This window comes from Pseudochaenichthys georgianus, chromosome 17, assembly GCF_902827115.2.
Source record: "Pseudochaenichthys georgianus chromosome 17, fPseGeo1.2, whole genome shotgun sequence".
NCBI classification, from domain to species: Eukaryota; Metazoa; Chordata; class Actinopteri; order Perciformes; family Channichthyidae; genus Pseudochaenichthys; species Pseudochaenichthys georgianus.
The window spans coordinates 33267570-33291974 of record NC_047519.1 but is presented as its reverse complement, the minus strand read 5'-3'; the positions used below and the strand labels follow the sequence as shown (position 1 = coordinate 33291974).

The 24405-nt window shown below is 43.0% G+C and overlaps 1 protein-coding gene across 1 annotated transcript in view; it reads right to left on the bottom strand.

The window, feature by feature from the left end:
- The window catches only part of LOC117461989 (receptor-type tyrosine-protein phosphatase mu-like), a 190459-nt gene extending 166104 nt beyond the window's left edge, over window positions 1–24355 (bottom strand). The window contains exon 1 of the mRNA XM_071206434.1: window positions 23956–24355. Coding sequence (XP_071062535.1) covers window positions 23956–24028 — 73 coding nt within the window. The 5' untranslated portion in view covers window positions 24029–24355. The remainder of the gene's footprint in view (window positions 1–23955) is intronic.
- Between the last annotated feature and the right edge of the window lie 50 nt (window positions 24356–24405).

Genomic DNA, 24405 nt, shown 5'->3' with positions numbered 1-24405 from the left:
CTCTGGTAGATCGAAACAAAAGAAACTTGAACACGTCTGTAAATGGTAAAAGCAGAATATATACTTTGTGGGAGTGACTCAAAGAACTTTGTGACATTTACATTGTTCAATTAATGTGGCGCAGTGAAAAGAGTTCCTGGTCAACACGTCACGAACACTCTGGCGCTGTGAATAAATACACTAGAACTCAGTTTCCATAATTACATACTGCTGGATATTCTGCATATAGTTAAGTAGCAGGCTTTCATACATGCAGTGAACGCAAGTGCAGCCCTGAATTAAAGTATTGCTAAATTAAAAATATGTTAGTCACCAGTCACTTTATATTGTCTCTGCTGCAAATGTCACCTTTGTCACTTTCCAAAAATAGTGGGTGCAAACACTGAGGAGGGTGCTAAAATAGTTTGGCTAAAAGTTGTTGAGCTCAACTTTTTACTCACAGCTCCTGGAGCTTCCTAGAAACAGAGTGAACTGTCGATCGGTCCCTTAGGTCTTTCTAAAAGGTGTCATGATGCGAATGCCCACAGAGGTCATGATACTCCCGATTCTCCGGCAGTACAGGAAAACGTCTCATCCAGTCAAATGTCACGTTGAGCCCTCTGCTCGGCTTGACCACCCCAAAGGCTTTTCGGACTATATTGGTTTGGCCAGAAGAGCCGAATCAATCACAAAACAAGGAGAGCTGCCAAAGCCTTCTTTCACACCCCGACACTCACTGCCATGTTGAGGCTATTCTGACATGGTCTCAAATGTTACGGACATCAACAGGGACAGCATGCAAACGCTGCAGGGCGTGTGTCTGTCATGAATACGACCATGAGAAGATCGGAACGGCAGAAGATGTTAAAAGATGAGATGATGAAATATTTAACGACACTTGGACCAAAGAATCTATTAAAATGTTTTAATGACTAATTTATGGCACACTCTATAACAACTAGAAAAGTTCTACTGTATGCGTAATGAGCTTCTTTATCTGAAGCGCTCCAACGTCAGGTTCAGTGAAGTTCACATCAAGTGGCGCTAATCCAGACGAGGGAGAAAAAAGATCTCTTTGATGGAATTTCACCGCTGCACAGATCAACACATTGAACTAAAGCACAACACACACAAAGTTACCTCCAGGCAATGTGAGATTAGGGAGAGAGCGGGAGAAAGCTGGAAAGACTGAAGGAAATCCACCAAAAGCTGCCAGTGTCAAGATTGCTGACAAATCGACCGCCTTCACAGGGCATCATCTTCAATGCTAATACTAAGTAGCACAAAGCAGGCCTTAGCTTAAAAACGCATATTTTTCTTACATTGGTGAATGTCGTAGATACGAGACAGAGCGAGAGACAGAAACATTGACAGATTGATAAAGATGAGAAATTAAGAGAAAACGACTTTGCTAAACAGCACTAAATGTTTTGAGTTTTATGACTCAAAAGAAGGTCAGTCACCAGATCTGGACACTAATAAAACCTATGGAAATGTTGGTTGACAGCACTCAACCACAACTACTATACAACATGCATCCACTTACAAAAATATATATAATAATGCTTTACAATAAAAAATACAAGTTTTACAAGATTTCATTATTTTTCTTGTTCCAAAGAAAACATGATTGAAGTATGGTATTTGATATCATCACGACTGGATATCATCACGACTCTGGAAAAAACTTTTTTAAAGATCACTGGATTGTGTTTCAAACCCAAATAGATGCTTAACGATGGGTCTTAAATGTAATGATAATTACATGTCATTTGTTAGACGCTTTTATCCAAAGCGACTTACATATATTCAATCCTGTGGAGAATCCCCACAGGAGCAATTTGGGTGAAGTGTCTTGCCCAGGGACACAACGACATGCTGACTGCAGTGGGACTCGAACTTGCTATCCCCTGATTTGAAGTCCATCATACTAGTATCCACTGAGCCACAGCCTCCCCATATATAATACATCAGAGACACACAACGGGTAAGTCCCAACGCCTTACACACTTCATGTTGGTTTCTCTTTCTTTGGCCATCCATCCCTTGCTTTATTTGATTTGAAGCAGCTTGGAAATAGTTGTCCTTCCTCTAGGTGTGGCAAGTCACACAGAAAGCAGTAAAAGGTACAGATGGTGGTGGGTGTACCTGTATGGTAATCCTCAGATGGCTTGAGTAAAGAGAGGATGAACAGAAAGATTCACATTGTTATGTATAAATAGCTATGAGGAACGTTTTTATTTTTTTAATCCAACTCCTTAGTTGGAGTCTGGAAGAAAACCAGGAAGTAATTCCCACTCGCGACGACCAAAACACAGCTTGTTTAGTTAACCTTGTTCAGCCCTCTTCCATATGGCAGGATGAATCTGAGAGTGCACGGTGGTATAACACGAAATATGGTCAGCTGGATTCACAGTGGATATAACGCCAACATCCAGATGTTTAAGTGAACCACCGACAAGACATGTTATACTACGACCATCTGTAGTGCTAACCTCCCACTAGGGAAAAAAAAATGCTGGCTTTGGAAGAGTCTGAATTTGCATCTCCAGCTATGAGAACTGCACTTATTCCAAATACAAACATGGATCCTGCAGAGCACAAACATTGGAAACTTTTAACTAACATGTGCATGGATAAATCTATGCATGCACAAACAAACAATGCACCCAACACAAACTTATCCAACAGATTGAGAGTTGGCTCGCTTCCCACAGCTTCTTCATGACAAATCTGAAGATGATGATAACTGGCGCCTGGGAAAGCATTTGCTCCTTATAAAGGAGAAATGTGAACATTCAGCTGTATTTCCAAAAAGCAGTGGCGAACCGTCAGGGCCTTCAAGGTATTCAGAGAATATATATATATATATCGATTTAATTATATAAATGTGTCCTTGGGCAAGACACTTCACCTGAACTTGCTCCTGTGGGTATTGTCCACAGTGACCATTGCATGTATATAAAAAATATGTATATGTGTAATGTGTATCTGTAAAGCGCTTTGAGCACTGGAAAAGCGCTATAATAAATGCATGGAATTATTTATTATAAATAAAATGTAATAAATGAGAATCGTATCCGTGTTGTTGATCTGTAATATTACAGTGTTAGTTACGTTGATTTGTTTGTCCTTCTCGGACCATGCACTACGCATTTCAGTGGTTTTGTGTTAGAAAAGAAAGCAACCAATCAGATCCTGTTCTGGGTCTCTGGGTAGAATATCCTTCAACCAAGGTATTCTACATCCTTGATAGGATGCCCTGGCCGTCGCACTGAATGAGAGTGTACATTTGGACTGACAGTTTGATCAACCAATCATATATTGATCTGTAGCCAATGGGCGTGTTCTTTCAGAGTTCCCCTCGGTTCCAGGGTGTTCTAGAAGGCCCGCTAGTTCACTGGCTCGAGACAGAGGATCTAGAATGCGACGAAGCAATTCATGCCGTTTTATTGTTTTTATCGTTGAAATGACAAGTGCAACAGGTGGAGATGAAGTTGTTGCGGAATTGTTGCGAGTACCCTTTTCAAGACGACAATTCAGTCAAAAGACGGACATTATAATACCGCGGAGGGGAGGGGGGGGTGTGTGTCTACAGAAGGTCCAGTTGTGATGGACACGGTTCGCCACTGCCAAAAAGATACAGGCATAAATGTATTGTCCATCTCGAGCGTAAAATCAACAAGCTGTGCCTCATTTTGACATCCACAAGCTTCCATGTTCTAATGATTAAGGTGAGAAGTTGCAAAGTAAGCGTTAAATGTAGTACTGGATCATGTTTGTGGTTTGTGCCTCCAGCTTCAGCTCTTAATGAAATAGATGTGTGAAACTTTTCAAGAGGCATCTTCCATTTCACACACACATTTCATTAACCTATAGTTCATTCATTATGGCTGTGGGTGTGGAGGAAAGTAGCAGCCCGAGATATAATTGTGTTATTGGGGTTGTAGGGCTGTGCCTAATTACTGGCTGAGAACACAACGCAGGCACTTAGACATCAGTCTGATGGAACAAACCACAATGGCTTTTGACAAGAGCTGTCCTCCCTGCAGTTTCAGGATAAGACATGATAGCACAGTAATTCATGACTCATAACAGCATCACATCATCTCCATAGCATGGAATCTGACATAAGGACGTTGAAATAAGTCGACAAGTTTTCTACATGCTCAACTGAAACACCAGATATGACAGCGAGCAGCTAAAACTGGAGCAATGTTTTAAAAGAAGTAAACATTTAGAGTTATTTAAATCACCACGTTTAGGAAATCCACAGCAATTTGTCGTGGTGACGCTGCTGTGACTGAGTGGTTATGAGAACATGCACAGAGTCATCCGGCTCCGGGCCACAGAGCCCTCGAGGGTTTTATTTGAGTCGTTTGCACAAACCTTGATAACCTGAAACTCGGTCTCCTTAGCGATAGGATTTTAAGGCTCTATTATGCTTTTAAGTGGTTCCCCTTTCCTGTAGTGTGTTATTTAGATTTGTGTGCATGTAAACGGTCTGCAAAGGCTACAATCCCAAGGTTCCCTACAGAGGGAATTTCTCTCCCAAACAAAAAAGTAGAACTAAAACCGTAACCTTGCTAAAACCCAGAACATTACATATCTCCTGGATTTAGACAAGGTCAATGTGTGTTGCTTTTTTTAATATCGGACATGTTTACACTATACACCACAATATCAATACTCGGCACTTCAATAAAAAATGGAATGCTTTACGTTAGATGGTGTGGGGCTGTATCAAAGAAATAAAGTAAGGCATATTATAGTATAAACCATACACAGTATTGTAGAGCATACCGATATACCACATTCGGTGCAAAGGAAGAATGAAAGGCCAGTAGCCTCAATATTTCCAACGACATTAATAATACATGTTCAACAACTTCAAATTCAGTTGAAGTTTTTATGAAGAAAAAAAATTCAATTTCTTTCAAAACTTAAAGCCTACATTGTGCTTATGAGTCTTTAAATGAGTCACAGCGCTTTTCATTCTATTCGTGTAAAACCAAAGTGCATGGCCTGTCATGAACAGCCCTTATCCCACAAGTCAGGTGAAGCCGAGACGGTTTCTGCCACCTGGCCTCCCTTATCTTGTGGCCAACACAATGTCTGACTCATTGCAGCTCTGAAAACTCCACATTTGGAGCTCGTTGGAAAGCGCTTTGGACGAGACATCCACAGCAGCATATTTCCCTCACAATCAAAGCGTTACAAAGGAAGAAAAGGAGAGGGCCGACGCTTGAGCGTTATCCTCATGAATATCTGGCAGGGTTTTTTTTTCTTTATCCTCCTGTCGACAGCTTGTCTGATTCTTCTAAAACCCATCCTTCACTGTGTGTTTGTCTTTCATGGAATTGGCTGGAGATATTTTCGACACTCATTGACCTTGAGAATTGTTTTTTAAAGTGTTTAACTGTCCTCAGATTCGAGAGTGAATCACTCAACAATCTATTTTTTTCCCAACTTAAAAACGACAAATAAAAATGGGAAAAACGGTCATAAAACACACTAAGATGTATCTCTCTGACAACACCTCTGCAAAGCTTACCAGCGCAACAGATTCTGGTGTTGAAAATTCAGGCTAGACTAGTTTATTTCCTCCCTGCCATTTTTATCTCGCTGTTCACATGCTGTTCAGCGTCCATTTATCCGCGGAGAGGGCTTCTCCTTGGCAGAAGCAATCACTTCCAACAACAGTCCCCGCGAATCAGAGCGACGTGTCACATCGTTCCAGTGACAACTAACGACTACCAATGTATCTGGGCTGGCTGCCAGAGCGCTGGGATAGGAACAGCCAGGGGGGGGGGGGAGGTGGGGGCTGCACGAGGAGATGATGGTGGAGGTGGGGGCTGCACGCTCCAAGGAGACAGAGGTTTAATTCACATGTAGCAACATTAAACCCTCACATCACATCCCTGCAGTCAACAAAGTTCCTTACACATCATGTTTCGTGAGATTAAAATCATCTGCTTTGAGAAGCTGACTGATACTGTATGTCCGGAGGCCGCAGTCACAGAGTCCGATAACCCCGGCTGAGGGGGGGGGGGGGGGGGCAGCAGAGACATGGGGGTCATCTGATTCATCCAACAGTCAAGCCCTCTTTCCCCTCCACTCCCTTCTGCTCATTTTGTATTCCCAAGGTCAGAGGGGTCCCCAAAACTTTACATATATATTTGTTGGCTCCGAGACTGAGAAAATAAGCACACTATCGCCATAAATAAACACTAATTGGTGGCTAATTTTCTTAGTTCTTGGCTGGTTGATTCATTGCCTCTGGGCTAGCATGAATTATTCATGTGGCAAAAACAGCTTTATGTAGAAACCTACAAGGCACCGCATTCATTATGCTATCATGCCGAGTAATTCCAAGGCACTGACGGCTAGTATTAGAATAATATGCATATTGGGTATTATTTTTTTTTTTCCTGGGGCATTGGCAGGCAGGAATAGCGCTTCCGTTGGCAGGGAGTGAGAGAGATGCTCCAGCCCTCGTGGCTGACAAAACCCCCTTGTTTTGTCGGAGGATTGAGCGAGGAGGGGAACGAGTGTTCGGGCGATGCCCTGGTGGAGAGAAAGGATTAAGCTGTGTGGTCGTGCTGCAGGGTGGCGCTCTGAGTCGCCAGGCTATGTTATCATGTCAATCCTCCCTCCCGTGGTACCCAGATCCGCCCGGCCCCCGTGACTCCACCAGAAGCACCTGGCCGGGCCCCGGGGAGCTCATCAGCCGCACCACCGCCCCCCCCCCCTTGCTGCATCGCACTTTCTGCAAAGTCTGGCTGACTGCAGAAGAAGGGCAACTCAAAGGCATATGTACTGTGAGGCTACAGGTTCTGTTTAAAAGGTCCCTTATTATACTGTTTTTCAACAATAGCTCAAAATACCAAACATCCCATAATCCCCTCTGTTTCAGCCCTGTTTCCAAAGTGCTGATTCTCTGTCTGTTACTTTAGATGAAAATGAGGAGCCCCTCCCCACGCCCCTCTGAGAGACATTTGGTTACAAAGAACACCATGGTGCTCTAGGAGGACATTCAGGTGATAAGGGGGGGGGGGTACCTTGGTTGGTGATTGGCTAATGGTTACACAAGCCAACACATCGTTATGACATCATAAAGTGGCAAAATCTAATCAGCTAATTTTCAGGCAGGTTTTTATAGAAATGGATCAGGACAAAAAGAGAGGGGGTCTTTTTTCATGAAACTTTAAGAATCTCTTTACACAGAGGGGACACATGTTGATGTATTAAACACATGCATAATGGTGACCTTTTAAGCTTTCCTACCCCGCCATCACATCTAGATCCCCACGTTTCTTTGTGTACACAAGTTTACGGCGACAGCAGCAGAGCGCGGGCGATGAGCCGGGCAATGCATGGTGAAACAGAAATGTCAGATCAGAGCAGGAAGAGACTGTTAAATGGCAGCAGGCGCCTGGCTGAGGTTTCCGTCTTCCCAAGTGTTCGCTGTCTCCGCAGATCTGTCCGTGTGCCGGAGATACCCAGCCTCCGGAGGCCCACGCCATGACCTCAGGCAACATTAGGGTGAGGAGAACATGCCGCAAACACGCCGGGGCTACAGCTGGATTTTCTCTACCATGTTGATAACTCAGCCAGGACTAGACGCTTCAAAACAAGGATTTACGTGGTGATTGTCTGGTTCAAATACTTTAAAGCTGGCATCATTCAAGGGTTGAAAAGTTAGATTGTCGTGCTTATTTCTGTAGATGCAACCCGTTTCTTGATCTTTAAAATATAGACGGCGGGTAAAACAATACCTTTAGGTTGTTAAAAAGTTTTACCTTTTCACCAAATTTAGAAACTAAAGTACATGTTTCAAACTGATTTTGGACTAAACAAGTTCCCTCCATATACAAATCTCAAATATGGGGTTGTCATGTGCTGTAAGCAAAGTTGGGTTTTTTATATTTTATATTCACTCCACCAAAAATCACCAAATGGGCTGTCCAAATCCTCATCTCCAAATCATCCAAAATGGCAGTTGTTAAAAATGTTAAACTGTACCTCCTTGTCTTTCAAGTGACAGATCCTTCAAATTACAAACCATCACCATCTTACCAAATGATTTTGGAGGTTAACCACGACTGGCAGGATAGGAGTCTGTAAAACCTTGTATATTATACCTCTCTCTCCCTCAGAGGAGGCAGTATGCACCGAGGACACAAACATGGGATTATTGCAGCCCGTTAGCCACGCCCGGTATCATTTAAGAGATCTCCAGTCAATTTGTCCTTGTTTTGTTGGCACCAAAATGCACTCGTTTGTTCCAGACCTCGCAACAACAAAATGTGATCTGTCTAATAGAGCATGCATGTTTGGAGGAATTATCTGTATTTCAAGTGTTTTCCTCATTATACCGAGTATCAGAGTGTGGGCTGCCAGATATTAGGGGGCATTAACGTCATGCAGGCCCACTGAGGTGGAATACAGCCGTCTCTGAACACAAATGAGTCATTTTACATCACATTCATTTCAAAAAATTAGACAACAAAAGGGCTCAGTCAGCTGATTGGCTCTGTGCTGCGAGACTCTTCTCAATCTGTTGTAACAAGTTGCTACAACATGTGATTCGAGACATTTTGTATCCAAGGAGAATTATGTCTCGACACACAAATGAGGAAGGACACGATTCATGCAAGACAGCTTCTGTTGACTTCCTCCTATGAGAGCAATAGTGTAGAAATATTAAATATGTTAAGCAAATCTCTACATATTCCCAAGTACATGGAAAAGATGTTTAAAAACGTATTAACGGCCAAAGGATAATATCCCTCCTGGAATAAGGGGATTGGCAGAATTGGAGCAACTCGGGCGAAACATTAATTAAGCGCAGGGTCTGAATGCTCCAGCTCTGCAGCCGGCAGATTGTCTGGCATTCAGTCCAACATCCTCGCAGAGGGCCTTAAAACAGGCCTCGGTGCACACATGGAAAATGTCAATGCCTATCTTTCCTATGATAACATATAGCGCTCTTTTTAAAAACATCAGCGATGCACGACCAAACTATTCAGACAACTCCATCTTTAACTCTCGGAGGGCAAATCTTACAAGCCATGACAGCAAGTCACACACTGCTAGAGTACAACAGTAATGAAAAATGGTGATGGAATCGAGATAAGAGTGATATCATAAATCCAGAGGCAGAAACCAAAGGTGAATTTTCAGAGTAAATGTCAACTCCTCCCACAGGAGGATAAGCCTCTGTGCCTCGCCACTGTCACCGCTCCACAGCGTGAGCGAGTGTATTAGTATGAGATAAGGTGCGCACATCCGAGGGCGTCCCATTTAATTTCTGAAAATAGTACCCTTTTACAAGTGTGCGCGATGAACTTCCACCTCGCCGTGCTACTTATAACGATTAGAATGCAATTTCAAAAACGGTCGTCTTCCACGACTCTAGATAATAGTCCAATGAACCCACAAAACAATGTGACCCACTCTGCTGACCCTCTTTGTGGAGGGGAAATTGCCTCTAATGACATGCTGTAGCACAGACGCATTAAAAAAGATTTCTTTCAGCTTTGCCAATTGACACATCTTCCGAAATAATTCTACACATGCAATAAATATGGCACCCACTGTACCAGAGTCTGGCAAAATCCATTTTCGCCCAGAGCAATAATCTTGCATCAGTCACTCTAAGTCACAGTGGCGTACCTTGATGTGAAATGACAACCACACATGATATTGAATAGAATTTGGAGGGTAAATAATCTAATTCGTTCTATATTTTTGCCGTTAAGGAGAGTATGTTCGAGACATATGCACAGCTGGGGCTGCAGCAGTACACTTGGGCATTTTAAATTAGGAACCATCAAAGTAAAACATGTAATTATCTCAGAGAAAATGAATGTGCATGAATGCATTAACAGAAATTAATAAAACTAATCCGAATCTTTCTCTCTCTTTTTTAAGTCAGGTGCTCCTGGAAAAGCTCGACAATCTCTGGGGATTTCTTCAATTAAAAATGTGACACTAAAGCTGGTTATTATTAATCTCACTCCACCTTCGTTTCATCTTCCAGCCCAAATCACAGATTTTTCTGTTGTCGCTGCCGAGTAAGGCGCCAATTACAACTCATACATAATCTTTTATGTATTTTTTCGCCCGCTTTGATCTCCCCATGTCGTCGAGGACAGCCGGATCGCAGACTTGGGCTAGATCTGTCGCGGAAGGAGAGAAGTGAAGTAGAAGGAAATCTGATTTGTGTTGGTGTTTGTCAGCCCATGAGCACAGAGGATGTTTGATCAGGACATTACATGTGGGGGTCTAAAACAACATGGTCAAAGCACCCGGCTCTTTCATCGCGCTCTTGTGGGACGGGTGAGCTTATCGCCTCTGATGTGAAGCAGTGGAGATGGAGGATAGCCGGGGATTGGAACACCTTTTAGTCTCTGGATTAATCTTCCTTAAGCTGCGAAGCAATCGCTCCCTTACACAGTTCTTTAACTTAATGGAAACGCTGGCTATATGTTAAAGTGGTTTTTCATAATGAACTTTTAAATGGCTTGTATAATTCAGAATTTCACTGACAGATAATGATTGCTGCTAGAAAATAAATGGGGCGAGTAAGGCCCATCAATGTGAGCATGAGAGCGGCTGCGCAACACAACTCTTACTGTACCTCGTTTGCTATTACTCAAACATAACATTTGAGTAGCCCCCTGTGGTCCTTTCCGGGGCGTAAGCACAGCTGGGGGCATGACAGATAGAGGCTGGCTGTACGGGTCCCCTCCTACCAACAGAGAAAGGTCAGCTCTGACACCCGGAAGCAGCCCTTAAGCTCTGGTTGACATAAGGAAGCCAAACTGGCTCTCTGAGGCGGCGTCAGATAGCCAGGGCGGGACCACCTGAGGCCGCGCCATCCAACACGCGGTAAAGGTTGGCTAATCCAAATGACAAACTGAACACATTAACGCCCCCCCCCGGTGCAGATATTTATCCAGGTTTTGAGATATTTGTGTGAAATGTCTGCGGCTTTCCTTTTTCTCTAGATAATCAATATTACACAATATACTCTGTATTACTTCTTTTAATAATGTGGTTTTTTCAAATGTAATGTCAGACGAATATTGATTTAAAAAAAGGCAATAAATAATATGTTATCAAGGCTGTACAATACTAGAAAAAACTGCTTTTTTCCCCCATCTGTAATATAAAAAAAACAGGATTGTATTATTATATTTTTTCAAATGTAGGCTTAAGTGGCATGGGTGGCCATGAGAAGCAATTACTCGCCAATGTAATGCTAACACATATTGTGATATCCACTCTAATGTGTCCAGCCAACATACAAGGTTGGAGCAGAACAATCCTAAGTGTATTACATTTAGTAAGGTCGCATAATTGAACTTATTAATTTAAATTATCTCCTATAAAAATACTCTCACTGTAAGACCTCTTTTATCGAAACACATGTAGAGAAAAAACATGATGAAAAAGGACACTACCAAGAACACAATCCGCCAAGGTTCATCACTGCCAAGCCTAGTTCTTTGAGAGTGAGAAAAAAAGATGGACATTTTCAAAGGTATAATGAAAGTGGAGAAGATTGAAAGGGAAAACTCTGTTGAGGAGAACATGTGGTAACGGCGGCTGTCTTTGCTCAACCAGCGGGGAGTTTCACATTTGCAGGTTTTTGATAAGAGTGTAGGTGTTCCTTCCTTCCGTGTGTTCTGCAAATGAGCATGACAGACTTAATTTAATGGTGTAAGGCCCCGGACCCGCTGTCCTCTCCTTACGCCTTGCCCGTCTAGTTCCTGCCTCCCTCATTCCCTCACGCTACGGTGTCACCAATTAGCCAGGGCCCAGGTTTCATTAAGGCATCGCTGCTGCTGCTGCTGCTGCTGCCTTCTGTCACAACCCTGATAATAAGCCTGAGCCGGGGCTGCTACCTGACACACAGGGACCAAGGAGGAAACCATAGCACACACACACACAGCACGAGATGCCAACACCAGCTACCACACACACATCCGGCTGCACACTTGTGGACTGTCGGACACATGCACTATAAACACAGTCTATGTGTTAATATGGATAGACGCCTACGCCCACGCATGCTTGGCCGCTGATGATCTGTCAAGGCTTGAGCGTCTTTTGTTCAGATCATTATAGAAATGAAAGCTGAATGATGAAATCTAGAATAATAGAGAGCAGGGGGAAGAAATGCGAGAAAATTCAGCGTGTTGATCTCAAACTCAAGTCGTGGTAGCCATGAAACAATGAAATAAAACATGACCACCAAACCCAACAGATAAAAAGATATTTTAACCTGGAAATGTGCATGTTTTCGTTGGTGTATCATTGGAAGATGTTCTATAACGGGGCCAAATGATACTAAACGTATGGTACAAATACCACTCTAATGTACACCAACAGTCTTACGTTAACTTTGTGCACTGTAACTTTTATCCATGTATTTTTTCTTTTAATGTTTTTTTTTTTTTTTTTTTAAATGACTGATTTCAAATCCCATTTTCTTAATGTCTTTCGTTTTTTGTAAAGCACTTTGAATTGCCTTGAGTTAAAAGGTGCTATAAATAAACTTGCCTTGGTCAAAATTGTATCATCTGCTAAATGTTTACAGATCATTATTGACCTTCGAAAAAACAGCTTATCAAGCAAAGTCCATTAAGAAACTGTTCTCCGCTATCAATGCAAGGACCTCAGTTTTTTAAGATGCAGACGAGTAGTGCACATGAACAGTTTTAAATTTGAACAACTAAGAGTAAATAACAACTGGGAACACTCTGGTGATCATAGCATGAAGACGATGATATGAAATGACACCTAGTAAATGGACTCGAGTGTTTTCTCATCTGGCAAAATGTTGATTAAATCCAAGAGTATAAGATTGATGTGTGCCTGATTGTTTTTGAAGCTTGGTGTCATGACCAAATCTCTGTTGGTACCAAAAAAAAACGTTGACATTCAATGCCCAGCCCTAATTATGTTCACAGTCCGTATCTCTGAGTCCAGTCCCACAGCAGCATACTGTACACCGAGCGGTTTCCTCAGTACTTTCTGTCATCTCAGCGCAGCATCGCAGCCACTGCACTGCTACTCTGACAGTTTGGAGAAAGCACAGCAGGGGTGATGCAGGGGTGAGGGTTCCCCCAGGGAAAGTCACCTGGTGGGTTGAAGGGGAGCGATTTTCAGACCCACAGGTGCTGCTGAATATTAGTCTCACTGCGAGAAGTCTGGGCTCATGTGACTGAATTATTCATCCTCTGAAGCCGGGCCGTGTGCCTCTGCCTCGACAATCCTGATCTGCACTGTTTGATGCTGCTGCAACATCCTAGCAACTCAAAAAGGCTGTGGAGCCAAAACTGACATGTCCAAGGCAGGCATGGGAGTATCAAAAAAAATGCACAGATATTAACACTTAATTCTGCTCTCGTTCATATTCCAGAAAAGTTTGCCTAAAATTTACTTTTTTGCAGCAACATCCTGTCCATAAATGTCCATCTGTAGTTTAGTAAAGTTGAAGAAAAATGCCTTCGGTACGGTGCCGTTCTCGACTCGAGGAGATTATTTTATTTAATAAATTATTTAATTTAAGTCATCAGGCTGACATGGACATGAGGTGGAATATAAGATCTGGCACTCCAAGGCAACCCAAGCAATTTGTTAAATGACTTGTAAATTGTAATATACACCTAACTGACTAAATGAGAAATGTGAGAGATATTGATTTTTTTTAAATTGCTCTTAAGAGGTTGACTTGTTGCAAAGAATGAGAAATTGTTACACGAAAACTTCAAGACCTCACATTCTATAGAAGAGCCTGGCCAGTTATCACACCCGGTGGAAGTTTTCCCAGGGAATTCTACACTTCAGGACAAAACAGCTCTGTCTCCTTGTGTTTTATACTAGCTAGCATCACGACGACTGCTATACGCTATAGTCTAACTATCTACGAAGTTTGTAGTACAATAACACATTTTGGAGCACAGTAGCCAACACCATGGCAAAATGGAAAAAAGACTAGATTTGGTTAAACAAATGTGTTGAAAACTGTAAACGATAAAATATGCTTTTAATGTGAATCTTGTCCCCCGTCTCCTTGTTATAAATGTCTATACTGCCGCCCTTCAGCTGAGGATTATGAATAATGCTCCATTTAGAGATCTATAGGGACGGCAAAAGGGAATTTCTCAGTTAGCCTTGGGAATTGCTCAAAGAATAGTAGAACAGGGAAAATATGTGTTTGCATTTGAGGACAACCATTGCTTCAGCAGTGGAAAAAAAAGATATCCGCTCTCTTGAAAATTATTCACATTGTGTTCAGAGACTTGTAGTTCTTGAGGCTGTAGTGCAGAGAGACAATTGGATGAACTCCTTTTAAAGTAAAAAAAAAAGCAAACAAATTAAGACTTCACTGTAATAGCTTCCATGAGATATTTCAAAAAAAGTTAATTGTGTTGCAACTCGCTTATTTAGAGTGCTACTTGTCATGATACAGTGGCTGTGGAACTGATGATAACAATCCAGAAAAACCAACTGATGCTAGAGGCGTCCTCCATTAATTACTCCTTTGCCCTGATACCAATAAGTCTAAGACATCACATTGAACAGAAAGCATCCTCCCGGGTAGCGAACCACCATTACAATCAACTTGTCAGATTTGCACCGGTTTGTTTATTCAGATGTGCATTATTCCAAAAACATGTGTTTTGAACTTGTGTTTCCGTTCACAATGCACCCACACTTCTAATGACTCCTGCGCCCTATAATTTCTTAAGCGCGACAAAGTCTGATTACAGGGTGGGAGTCAAGCTCCAAGCCCAGCATCATCTTTTCCGCTTATTGTTTGTGTTTGCTCTTTCTTTAACAAGGGCCCTGCAGCTGTGCGTCTCAATAGTCGTGTTGGATGAAGCAGTGTTTAACACCAAAGTGATTTAGTGCAACACATCGCTGCGGTACAGCCCATGGCTACAGATTTGGGATGCATTGTTGGCTCGGAAACGCTGGCAAATTGAACAAGGACCGTGTTAAAAAAACTGAGGGATGGACTGATTGTCTTTGATTGTCGAGCAGTTAGCCAAGATGTCCCCAGAAGAGCCATTAATGCACTTGTCTCGTCAGATTTCAGTGAGTTAAGGGACTGTCGCAAGGACAAGCACAAGTGAAGTGAGAATTTATGTTGCGATAAGCCACACGGTTACAAATTGTGATTGACATTCAAGGAAAACCATCAGATAATTCCATTCCCACAAGCTGCTTCCAGTTCCAGGGCATAAAGAGGCTAGTCACATCATCATCCTCATTTACCAACAGTTCATCTTTTCTGCTACACTGACACCCCCCCTCTGGCTCCGAAGTGACCACCCTGTGCCGTGCGGAGCGTACAGTAATGCCATTAAACCTTTCCCTGGGGAATCAGTCACGCAGAGGTTTGAGCTTCGGGGCCAACACAAAAGAGACCCATTTGAAAATGCGCCAAGCCCAGCCTGAGGAGGTCAGAGGGCTGTTTACAGAACAGCCTCTTATCGTCTGTGCGCTTCCCCGAGGAGTCTCCACCGCAAACAGATAACAGCCTGCAAATAGGCGCCCGAGTGTGACCGATAGGAGTATAATCAGGTGCGTTCTGCTATGGGAGGGAGAAGTGGAGGACAAGGGTGGATAATGGTGTACTCGACTGTTAGCGGGGAGATCCTATGCGAGAGGATACAGCTGCATTCAAAAGATAGAGAGAAGGTAATTAAAGTTGTGCAATATGTCCCTCTCTAAAGGCCATGAAAGTGTACATGATAGTTAATTTTTTCACGTCCTAATAACCGTTATTCAACACGACCACTGAGAGCTAATTCATCCCCGGGGAACGCTTCATTATTGAACAGTTAAATGGTCAATAAGTTCAGCCAAGGCAGCTTTTTAGCACAAGGGCAAATAGACGGGTGTAAAAGCCAATGCAAATAACCAGCACTCAAACAAGGGCCTAATGCATTAATGACTGCATGACGTGCGCTAATGTGACGGCAACAGATTCAGACTGACAGTAATGGAGAATTTTGCCCCTGGTTATACTCATAAGGCCCGGAATGGGAGAGGAGGAGGGGGAGGAAGAGGAGGAGGGGATGTACACCTGCCTACTGCCTAAGCCTTGACATAAGCCTAATAAATAACAGGAGACAAGGTGAAACAGCAGTAGCAGCTCCCCCCTCTCCTTTCTTCCTCCTCCTCCTCTTCCTCCTCTCACTGCAACCACCTACACTGCCACCAGTTGTGTGAGAGCTGCAGCCGACAGACAGCTTCCTGGCACCACAGAGTCTCCTCCGAGTTAGCGAGTGCACTTGTCCCGTGAAGGAGGCAACTTGAGTTATTCATGAAATGACACGAGTAACTTTGCACCTTCTCAGCGAGGTGTCTGCGGCGTCGAAAGCCGTGGCGGCAGCTTTATTTGACAGACTTGAAATTAAAGCTTCACGCTCGAGGTCAAGGCTACATAAGCTCACCCGCGCCAAATATCAAAGTGTGCCCCATCAGAATCAATTTCAGTCCACATTTAACAACGGTTAAAGGTGGCGGCGGTGAATAGAAACTGATTGGACAGCGGGGTTTTGAAGATAAAGGAGGAATGTGGCGGGGTCGGGGTCGATCTAGTCTTTAGTGTTAAACCATTGGTGCGACTGCCAGTCATTGGACACATTTCAAAAAAAAAAAATGCTTTCAAAATGTTAATAAAAGTGAGCTGACATCGATACTGGTACGCAGAGATGAGGCCTTACGATACATTGAGCAGATGCACAGTAATGTCCCGATTTAAACTGCCTTTCCTGCTCCTCCCCCGTTCCCCTCCCCCTCCCCATTAATAACAATTGCGACCCTTGGAGCATTAATTAGTGAGATGTTCCTGCGTGCCTGGACTCCGAGCCACCTACAACGAATGCAGACTCCGGTAAACATGATGCGCTGCATAGTAAGTTGTTTTTCCACACAAGTTTTATTATTTTCCTCAGACATGCTGATGAGATCACAGAATTGTTCAGGCATGCTGTACACACACACACACACACACACACACACACACACACACACACACACACACACACACACACACACACACACACACACACACACACCCTCTCTCTTGCAAACACTCCCCTCTCTGTCTCTCGCTCTCTTCATTAGGCAGCCCCCTGCGCTGGCCTGTGTGCGATTCATTAGCTTGTATCCTCTTCATTTGAAGAAGGAGCTGTGTATAATTAGAGCATCTCTGTTTGTCCAGCATCCTTCACACAGTCACATCTCAGGGCCAATTACCATTCCGTTGCAGAGCTCCCGGATAAAAGCCACATCAGCAGCGGCCTCGAGAGCAAACTTCAAACTATTACCGCCTCTCAAGAATGTAAATAAAATCACTTGGTAATCAACAGCTAATGATTGAATGTGGAGTGGCACTCCAGGGATATGAAGATGAACCATATTGGTAGACTTTGACTCACTTTCTTTTTGCTTTAAAGTGCCCGATATGCCAGCACTTAACCAATTTCCATACTTACAGTGCAGAGTGAGAGTAAATTGGGACTGTCACATGTGTGTTGTTGTGTTGGCTCCAGCACTTTGACTTCAGAGTCTTTGTTTTATCTCAAAGTGCTTTCAGATTTAATTTAAGCTTTAAGGCCTTAATTGAACTTTAATCAAACACTCAAAGCCCCCCTAATCTTCGGACAGTGCAGCAGGACAATGGTCTTAAACACACAGAGGAAGCTCCCAAAGAGCTTGTTATGGTCAACAGAGGAAGGTCATGACTGGCCAGATCAGTCAGCTGACTGTCCAAATGATCATGTGTTTCTCTTAAAGTGTCAGCTGATGCCTTGTGGTCAGAGCTTGGAAAGGATTGACATCAAAATATAAAATGTCAATCGACAGAAAACAAAACACAGGCAATGTGATGCAGAGAAAGGTGAGGAGCTCAAAAAGGCCTCACTGAGGCAGATAAGTCATCCTGTTTGCAGTCCAACACAACATATGGGTTTTATTATTTTAAAAACAAAGAAAAAGCATTTATAAAAGATCAGAAATGCTCCCTTTAACCAGCTGAAGGGGTGTGTGTTTGATTGACAGCTTAATAAACATGCGTTGTAGCCAGTGGCGGACTGGCCATCGGGACGAATCCCGATGGGCCGGTACTGAAGTGGGCCGGTCGGATAAGGCACTAGCACCCCCCCGTTGACAATTTACTAGCGGTATTTACTCGCGGTACCGAGGTGGGCGGGCGGTACCGAAGTGGGCCGGTCGAGAGTCCCGGGCTGATTTGTAGTCCCAGTCCGCCCCTGGTTGTAGCTCACGTGCAGGGTTGGGAGGGTTACTTTGTAAATGTAATCCGTTACTGATTACTGAATACATGGCTCTGAAAGTAATCTGAATACAGTTACGTGTCTTAAAAAACGTAATCAGATTACTTTTAGATTACTTTCTTTTTCCATCACAGATGGCTGAGATGGGTATGTTTTGGTGAACAGGAGACACAAAAAAGGAAACTGAACGTGTTTTTACTGTTTTAATGGCGTATCAAGAGCACAACTGAAACATCACATCTGAAACGATCCAACAACATAATAAACTTTTTGGGGATGCAGCTTGGGATGTGAGGAGTGAGGGACACGGCTTAGAACGGGCGTGTCGCCTTCTGTCCTGTGTTGGCAGGACATTAATTAAAATGTCGAACTCAGACTTCATTTTAAGGACATTTCAGCCAGGGGTGGAGAGCTATATTTGTTTAACCACCGGATTGGCAAAACAGGAGAGGAGAGTGTGTGCACCAGTCTGCCTTGATCTATGTATTCATGTCCGTGACTCTCACAGTATTTGCTGCCCACAGCTGTTTTATAGAAGGAACACCTCCTTCACTTCATGAAATCTCTGCAGCGCCAGGAGGCAGCGGGAGGGTTAACTCAGCCTCTGAGAAGACGAGCGCGCAGTGCCTTTCACGCACCGCCTTCGCTGTGTTTACCTTCAGAATCATAAGGCTAAAGAGCGACCGCAGGCTGATGTGTTTTTTAACCACACACACCTCTACACACGACTTAAACGCAGACTGTTGTTCCTCCATGTTTCGTTGTTATCGTTTCACTGAGCGGACCCGCCCCCCCCTTTTTTTTTTTAACGCTCCCTTTTTTGGTCCATCTGCGGCGGTAAAAGTGTTTGTGCGCTGTGATGATTCGGCTGTACCTTTAGTAGTGAATATTAAATGTTGTGAGGAAATCTTTCCACCAATAATTCCAATAAGTAATCCAAAATGTATTCACTTCAGGTTTACGAAAGTAACTGTAATCAGATTACTCGTTTTTCAAATATAACGCGAGCTGAATACAGTTACTTGATTTTTGTATTCTGATTACATAACGCCGTAACATGTATTCCATTACAACCCAACCCTGCTCGCGTGTAATGAGTAGACCACATGTTAGTGGTCTTAAAGAGTAAAGGCCACATCAACATCTAACAGGTACAGTCTTATTTCAAAATACATTTACATTATGTGCTGCAACTTATAAGCTAACTAGTTAACCATCCACTCGCCTGCTGTGCCCTTCAATTGGGTTCTACAGAGTGAAAGGGCTACACCTTAATAAGCTAAGCACTGTTCATCTGCTCGAGTCTTAAAACACCTCCGGATTAAAGCTGAGAGTCAGGAAGACCTCAGTCATTTCAAATCCATGTGCTTCAGTGGAGAGACAACAAATCATGTGTCACTGTGCAAATAGACTGCACTTTCCATTGGTACCTTAAGCCAAGCTATAATACCACTTTTATTACATTCCAGTCAGAGGAAAAGGAGCACGAGATATTACATGTCACTCAGATCCTTGATGGAAACGACCATTAACTAATGTGGCTTATGTGAGTAGAGTTGTGTCACAAACTCTTTTAATTAAGTTTCTATAGGAGAGTTCTCCTGAGCTCTAGTGATATTACCTTCTGCGTCCACAAATTGAAAAGTAAACCCTTGCTTTCTCTTGCACTGCTATGCATCATCAATCTGTGAACATTTTCTCGGTAGTTATTCTGTGATGAGATATTGTTGACTTGTTCTGGCGTGTCGACTTCCTCAACCTCCCTTAACTGCTTCTTCAGTTGCTGATTTCCAACCAAGAATGCCTCGTGGCAACTTCCAGAGAACAGATGCTGACTTTTCCCATCGAAACAAAGCTGTATAAGCGTCAAGCTGCGTGCCCTTCGCGCACAATGCAACATGTTTTGTTATTCTGATATAATAAGTCTAATGGGGATATCAAAACATTAGATATTCTCCTTGTATAGCATTCATTTCTCAGTTCTTGATCTTTCATTTAGAAAAAGGACAATAGTTTCTGACATTAGCAGCAGATGCTTGATAGCAGATATTGAAAGTAGGATGTTCTGGAAATATTTTAATGTCATAAAAATAACAATTTATGGCAACACTATGTATTTGATTGGGTGTTTAGGGTGGAATTTCCCTTTAAGTGCAATGTTTGTTATTGGGTATAAAACTGAGATACACAGAAATCGAAAGGTCACATGTTAGAAAGCAGAGATTTTATTTTTCACTCATAGTATTACGATAGACTTCTCTACTCATGAAAATGGATAATACACTGTCAGTCTTGCACTTCAAACAAATACTCGGGTCAATACAGCAGCACTTAGTATTTGCACGTTCTTAAAGTTATGTTCTTAGAGTGACACACCCCACGTGTCTACCAGCTATGATCAGTCTAAAGACAGCACTCAGCAGACCCTTTTCTCGGAAAGCACATGTACCCGCAGTGTTTGAACAGCTTCAGTAAATCCATGCGTTTCCACCGCCTTCATTATCATCATAATAAAAGTGTCTGAAAAGCAAAGTTAGAGAAGAATGTAGACACCTCACTTTCTGCTTTGTACTATCATCAATCACCACGGAGCGGTTTTTTTCTCTCCCTCAACATTGGTTGAAGACATCGAGAAAAAGAGAAAAAAAGACATGCATATTTAATTTCATTCTCCACTGGCTCAAACAAAGAAAACTGCCACCCTTCAGGACACCTTTCGGAAAAGTCTCTATCCGAGTTAGCTAGGGGAAGAAAAGAAACATTTCATAAGTGAAAAACTTTATCTAAATTGTTGCCAGACTTCAAATGAAGTGCTGTTTATCTTCCCCAGCCGCCAATGTGTTGTTTTACTCCTTAGTCACCGCCTGGATGGCAATCAGGATCGGTCAACCAGCACGCCATCAGCAGCAGTCACTCTGCAATGACAAACTACAGCACTACACTCCAAGCATGGGCATTATTCTCTACACACGACTCGCCCCTATCAGAAAACAAGGCAGGTTTTATGGCTGCTGGAAAAGGTGGTAAACATAAAGCGCACAGCTCCCTGGAATTTAATGTGCTCGGGGAAAAGACAGAGTAGAGATATCAAAGGCCAGACCTTCTTGGAAGAAAAAAAAAAAAGAAGAAGCGGTTCCTCATAATGTATAAAATAGAAGCACTGGCCATACAACACGTGATTTATAGTGTTGTTTGCTTTCTCTCTGAACCTGGAGCATCCAGTGGGCATTGTGGATGCAACACGGGGGGTGGGGGGGGTATAAACATAAGCAGGTGCATAAACAAGTTCACAAGAAGGAGACTAGATGAAACTGATACAGCGTGATACCGATTATGGAGTTTTTTATGCGTAAATTAAAAGACCACCAAAGGACTGTTTCTCTGTGATCCAATTGAGGCTGCACAGTCACAAGGCACGGCTACTCTGGTTACCTCGGTGATCTAATTATCACATGAGCTGTTATCACATACTTTCCATAACAAATGTCCCGAGCCACACGCACAGGCTCAAATGTCGCCCGCGTCTCTCCCATCCTTGTGTGGCTAATCCGTCACCTAGCCAGAGAGAGCAACACACGTGCAATTGATTTTCCTCCTGGTTTACATATTTACACACACACTCATGCAATTAGGAGCGCATTTATCGATGGTTTGGGCACCGCTGGGAGCCCTACAGTGCAGCCCACTCCAATAAATCTCCCAGTCCTGAGGCTGCCAGCGGGCAAGATTGATGAACCTCAAACTAGAATAGACTGGGAATACTTTGAGCTGCAGGGTAAGAGTTCTCACTAATATTGACCCCTTTGCATTCTGCTTGATTAAAACAGTTTATTCATAATGAAACCTTTTAATATATAATCTGTAAGTCTCTAAATATGCCAGTGCAAAGCAGTGATAAGAAAGTGGGGGTGCATAAATAAAACACAAATGTGATTTATTTAGCAGTTAAGTTGTTTTGTTAAATCAGAGTGATGATCAAACGGACATTTTGACACAAAGTTTGCAAAATGCATCGACATTGTGATCTATGCGTCTGACTCTCGGTCCTCCTTCATCATCTGGGTATCATATTATATGTGTGCCATGCTGCCCCCAACAGGCTCTCTGCAAAATGCATCGGTTGTCTGTTGAATCCCACAGCATCCAGCTAGCCACACTTCCCACAACAACTTCACCTCACACTCTGCTTCCCCCGGGGCTAAGCAGGATTTTAAATCAAACTCATTCATAGGGAGGCCATATTTTTGCAACAACTTTTTAATGGCACTCTGATTGTATTGGCAGGATGGATCACCCTCAGACTGGGCATTCATTGTCTTTATTGATTGGCATGAATACAGGCTAATGTGCCTTTTTCCACATAGATAATGCCATTGTAAAGACAGAATAAATGTCCCTTTAGGGGCTACATTAGAATGTCTAGTCCCCTTGAGCCATATGGCCATTACAATGACTGTGAAAGTCTGCTCTATAATTTCACTAATTTAGTCAAATCCCTATCTGCTGCTAATGAACTTTTCTTTCTCCACAAAGCTTTGAATAGACTTATTCCAAATGAAGGTGCCCTTGTATGAATATCATTCATTCAGAGTAGGAGTGCAGTGTTTGTGTGTGAAGCAACAATCAGTCATTCAGTGAAAGAACAAAATCACATTTGCAGTGAAACTCCAAAGAAATGTTACAAAGCAAACACTTTTCAGAGAATTACAAAAGCTGTTCTCAGTGCAAGGTCAGTTCAATTAAAAGTGTACTTGAATACAAGTTAATTTAATTAAAATAGCTTTTTCTATGGGGACCGCAAACAAAATATGAACTATATGCATGGACTGCAATGCAAGGCAGTTATAAAAGAGAAACACAATAAAGAGAGGAAGAAATGTCGTATAACAGTAGAGGGATATGGCATTATGCATAAAAGTATAACTCTTTCAGCACCTAACCAACCAAATTAACTATAATTCAAATTGAGCATTTAAGGTAGGGAACTTCACGTTGAAGTGACTAACATATGTCACTATGGTCAAAGGCAGGGACATTACAAATTAAGTTCACTGGCAGTTCACGGAGAAAACAATGAGGACATCGCAGTGTGGCTTATCGCCTCGCCGTATGCAACCAAGAGCGGACCAGCTGACCCTTGAGGTTAATCACATTAGAAAGCAACTTATCAAGATAAAGTTAGACAACAGAAACAAATGCACTAATTTAAACATGTGCCCATGTCAGCCGTGACAAGCGGCGGGGTTGATCCCGTGGAGGAACGCACCTGCTGGTTGCGCACGGCGGCACAAAAGGTGACCAACATTGCATGAGTGACAATGAAGCAGAGGCTAAATGTGGCAAATGTGAGTGGAACTAATGTTATAAGCTGACTTATTGCCACCTCCATATAACTTAAGTTACTTGCACGCTGACATATGCTCGAATTTACGCCACATACATTTGTTAAAGCGAATTGTGACCACAAACATTAGGAAAAGCGATCTGAAATGCAAAATATCAGTTGTAAACTTAACATTTTGAGTAAAATATTAGACGAACTAGTAGAAAAACTGAGTTTAAGTCCTTTTCCCCTCAATTTCGGCTCTCGTTTTCGACATAAATCCGGACTGCGCAGTACGTGCAAACATTTCCAGGTAATTCTCCTTACCTTTAAAAACTTCCCCTTGCGCGGACAACAGCAGGGTTATTGCAGCAAACAAGCAATTGATAACTTTATCCATGTCGACACAGCCGTGGTAGCGTTAACCCCCAGCCGCGGGGTTAACTGGCAACTCTTCTGTCTTTTAACGTAACTTGAATCCTACACTTTTGAGGCGTGTTCAATCTAAAGTGTCTTCTCCCTCTCCTCCGTCCCTGTGCTTGCTGGCGGGATGTGAGGGGACTCTGTCGCCGAACACGGCTGCTCCTTGCCGGCTTGCTCCACACTTGGAGGAGGAATGTGTGAGTGAGTCCTGATTCCGGAATTACGCGTGGATTGAGTGGTGGTCCGGCAGCTCCAGAGCAGCGGCTGTGATCAGCGCGCTGTGTGGCCGGTAGAGGGCGCGTGTGACAGGCGGAGGCATCTCCCGCACCTGACCGCGTTTATTGGGACCAGCTG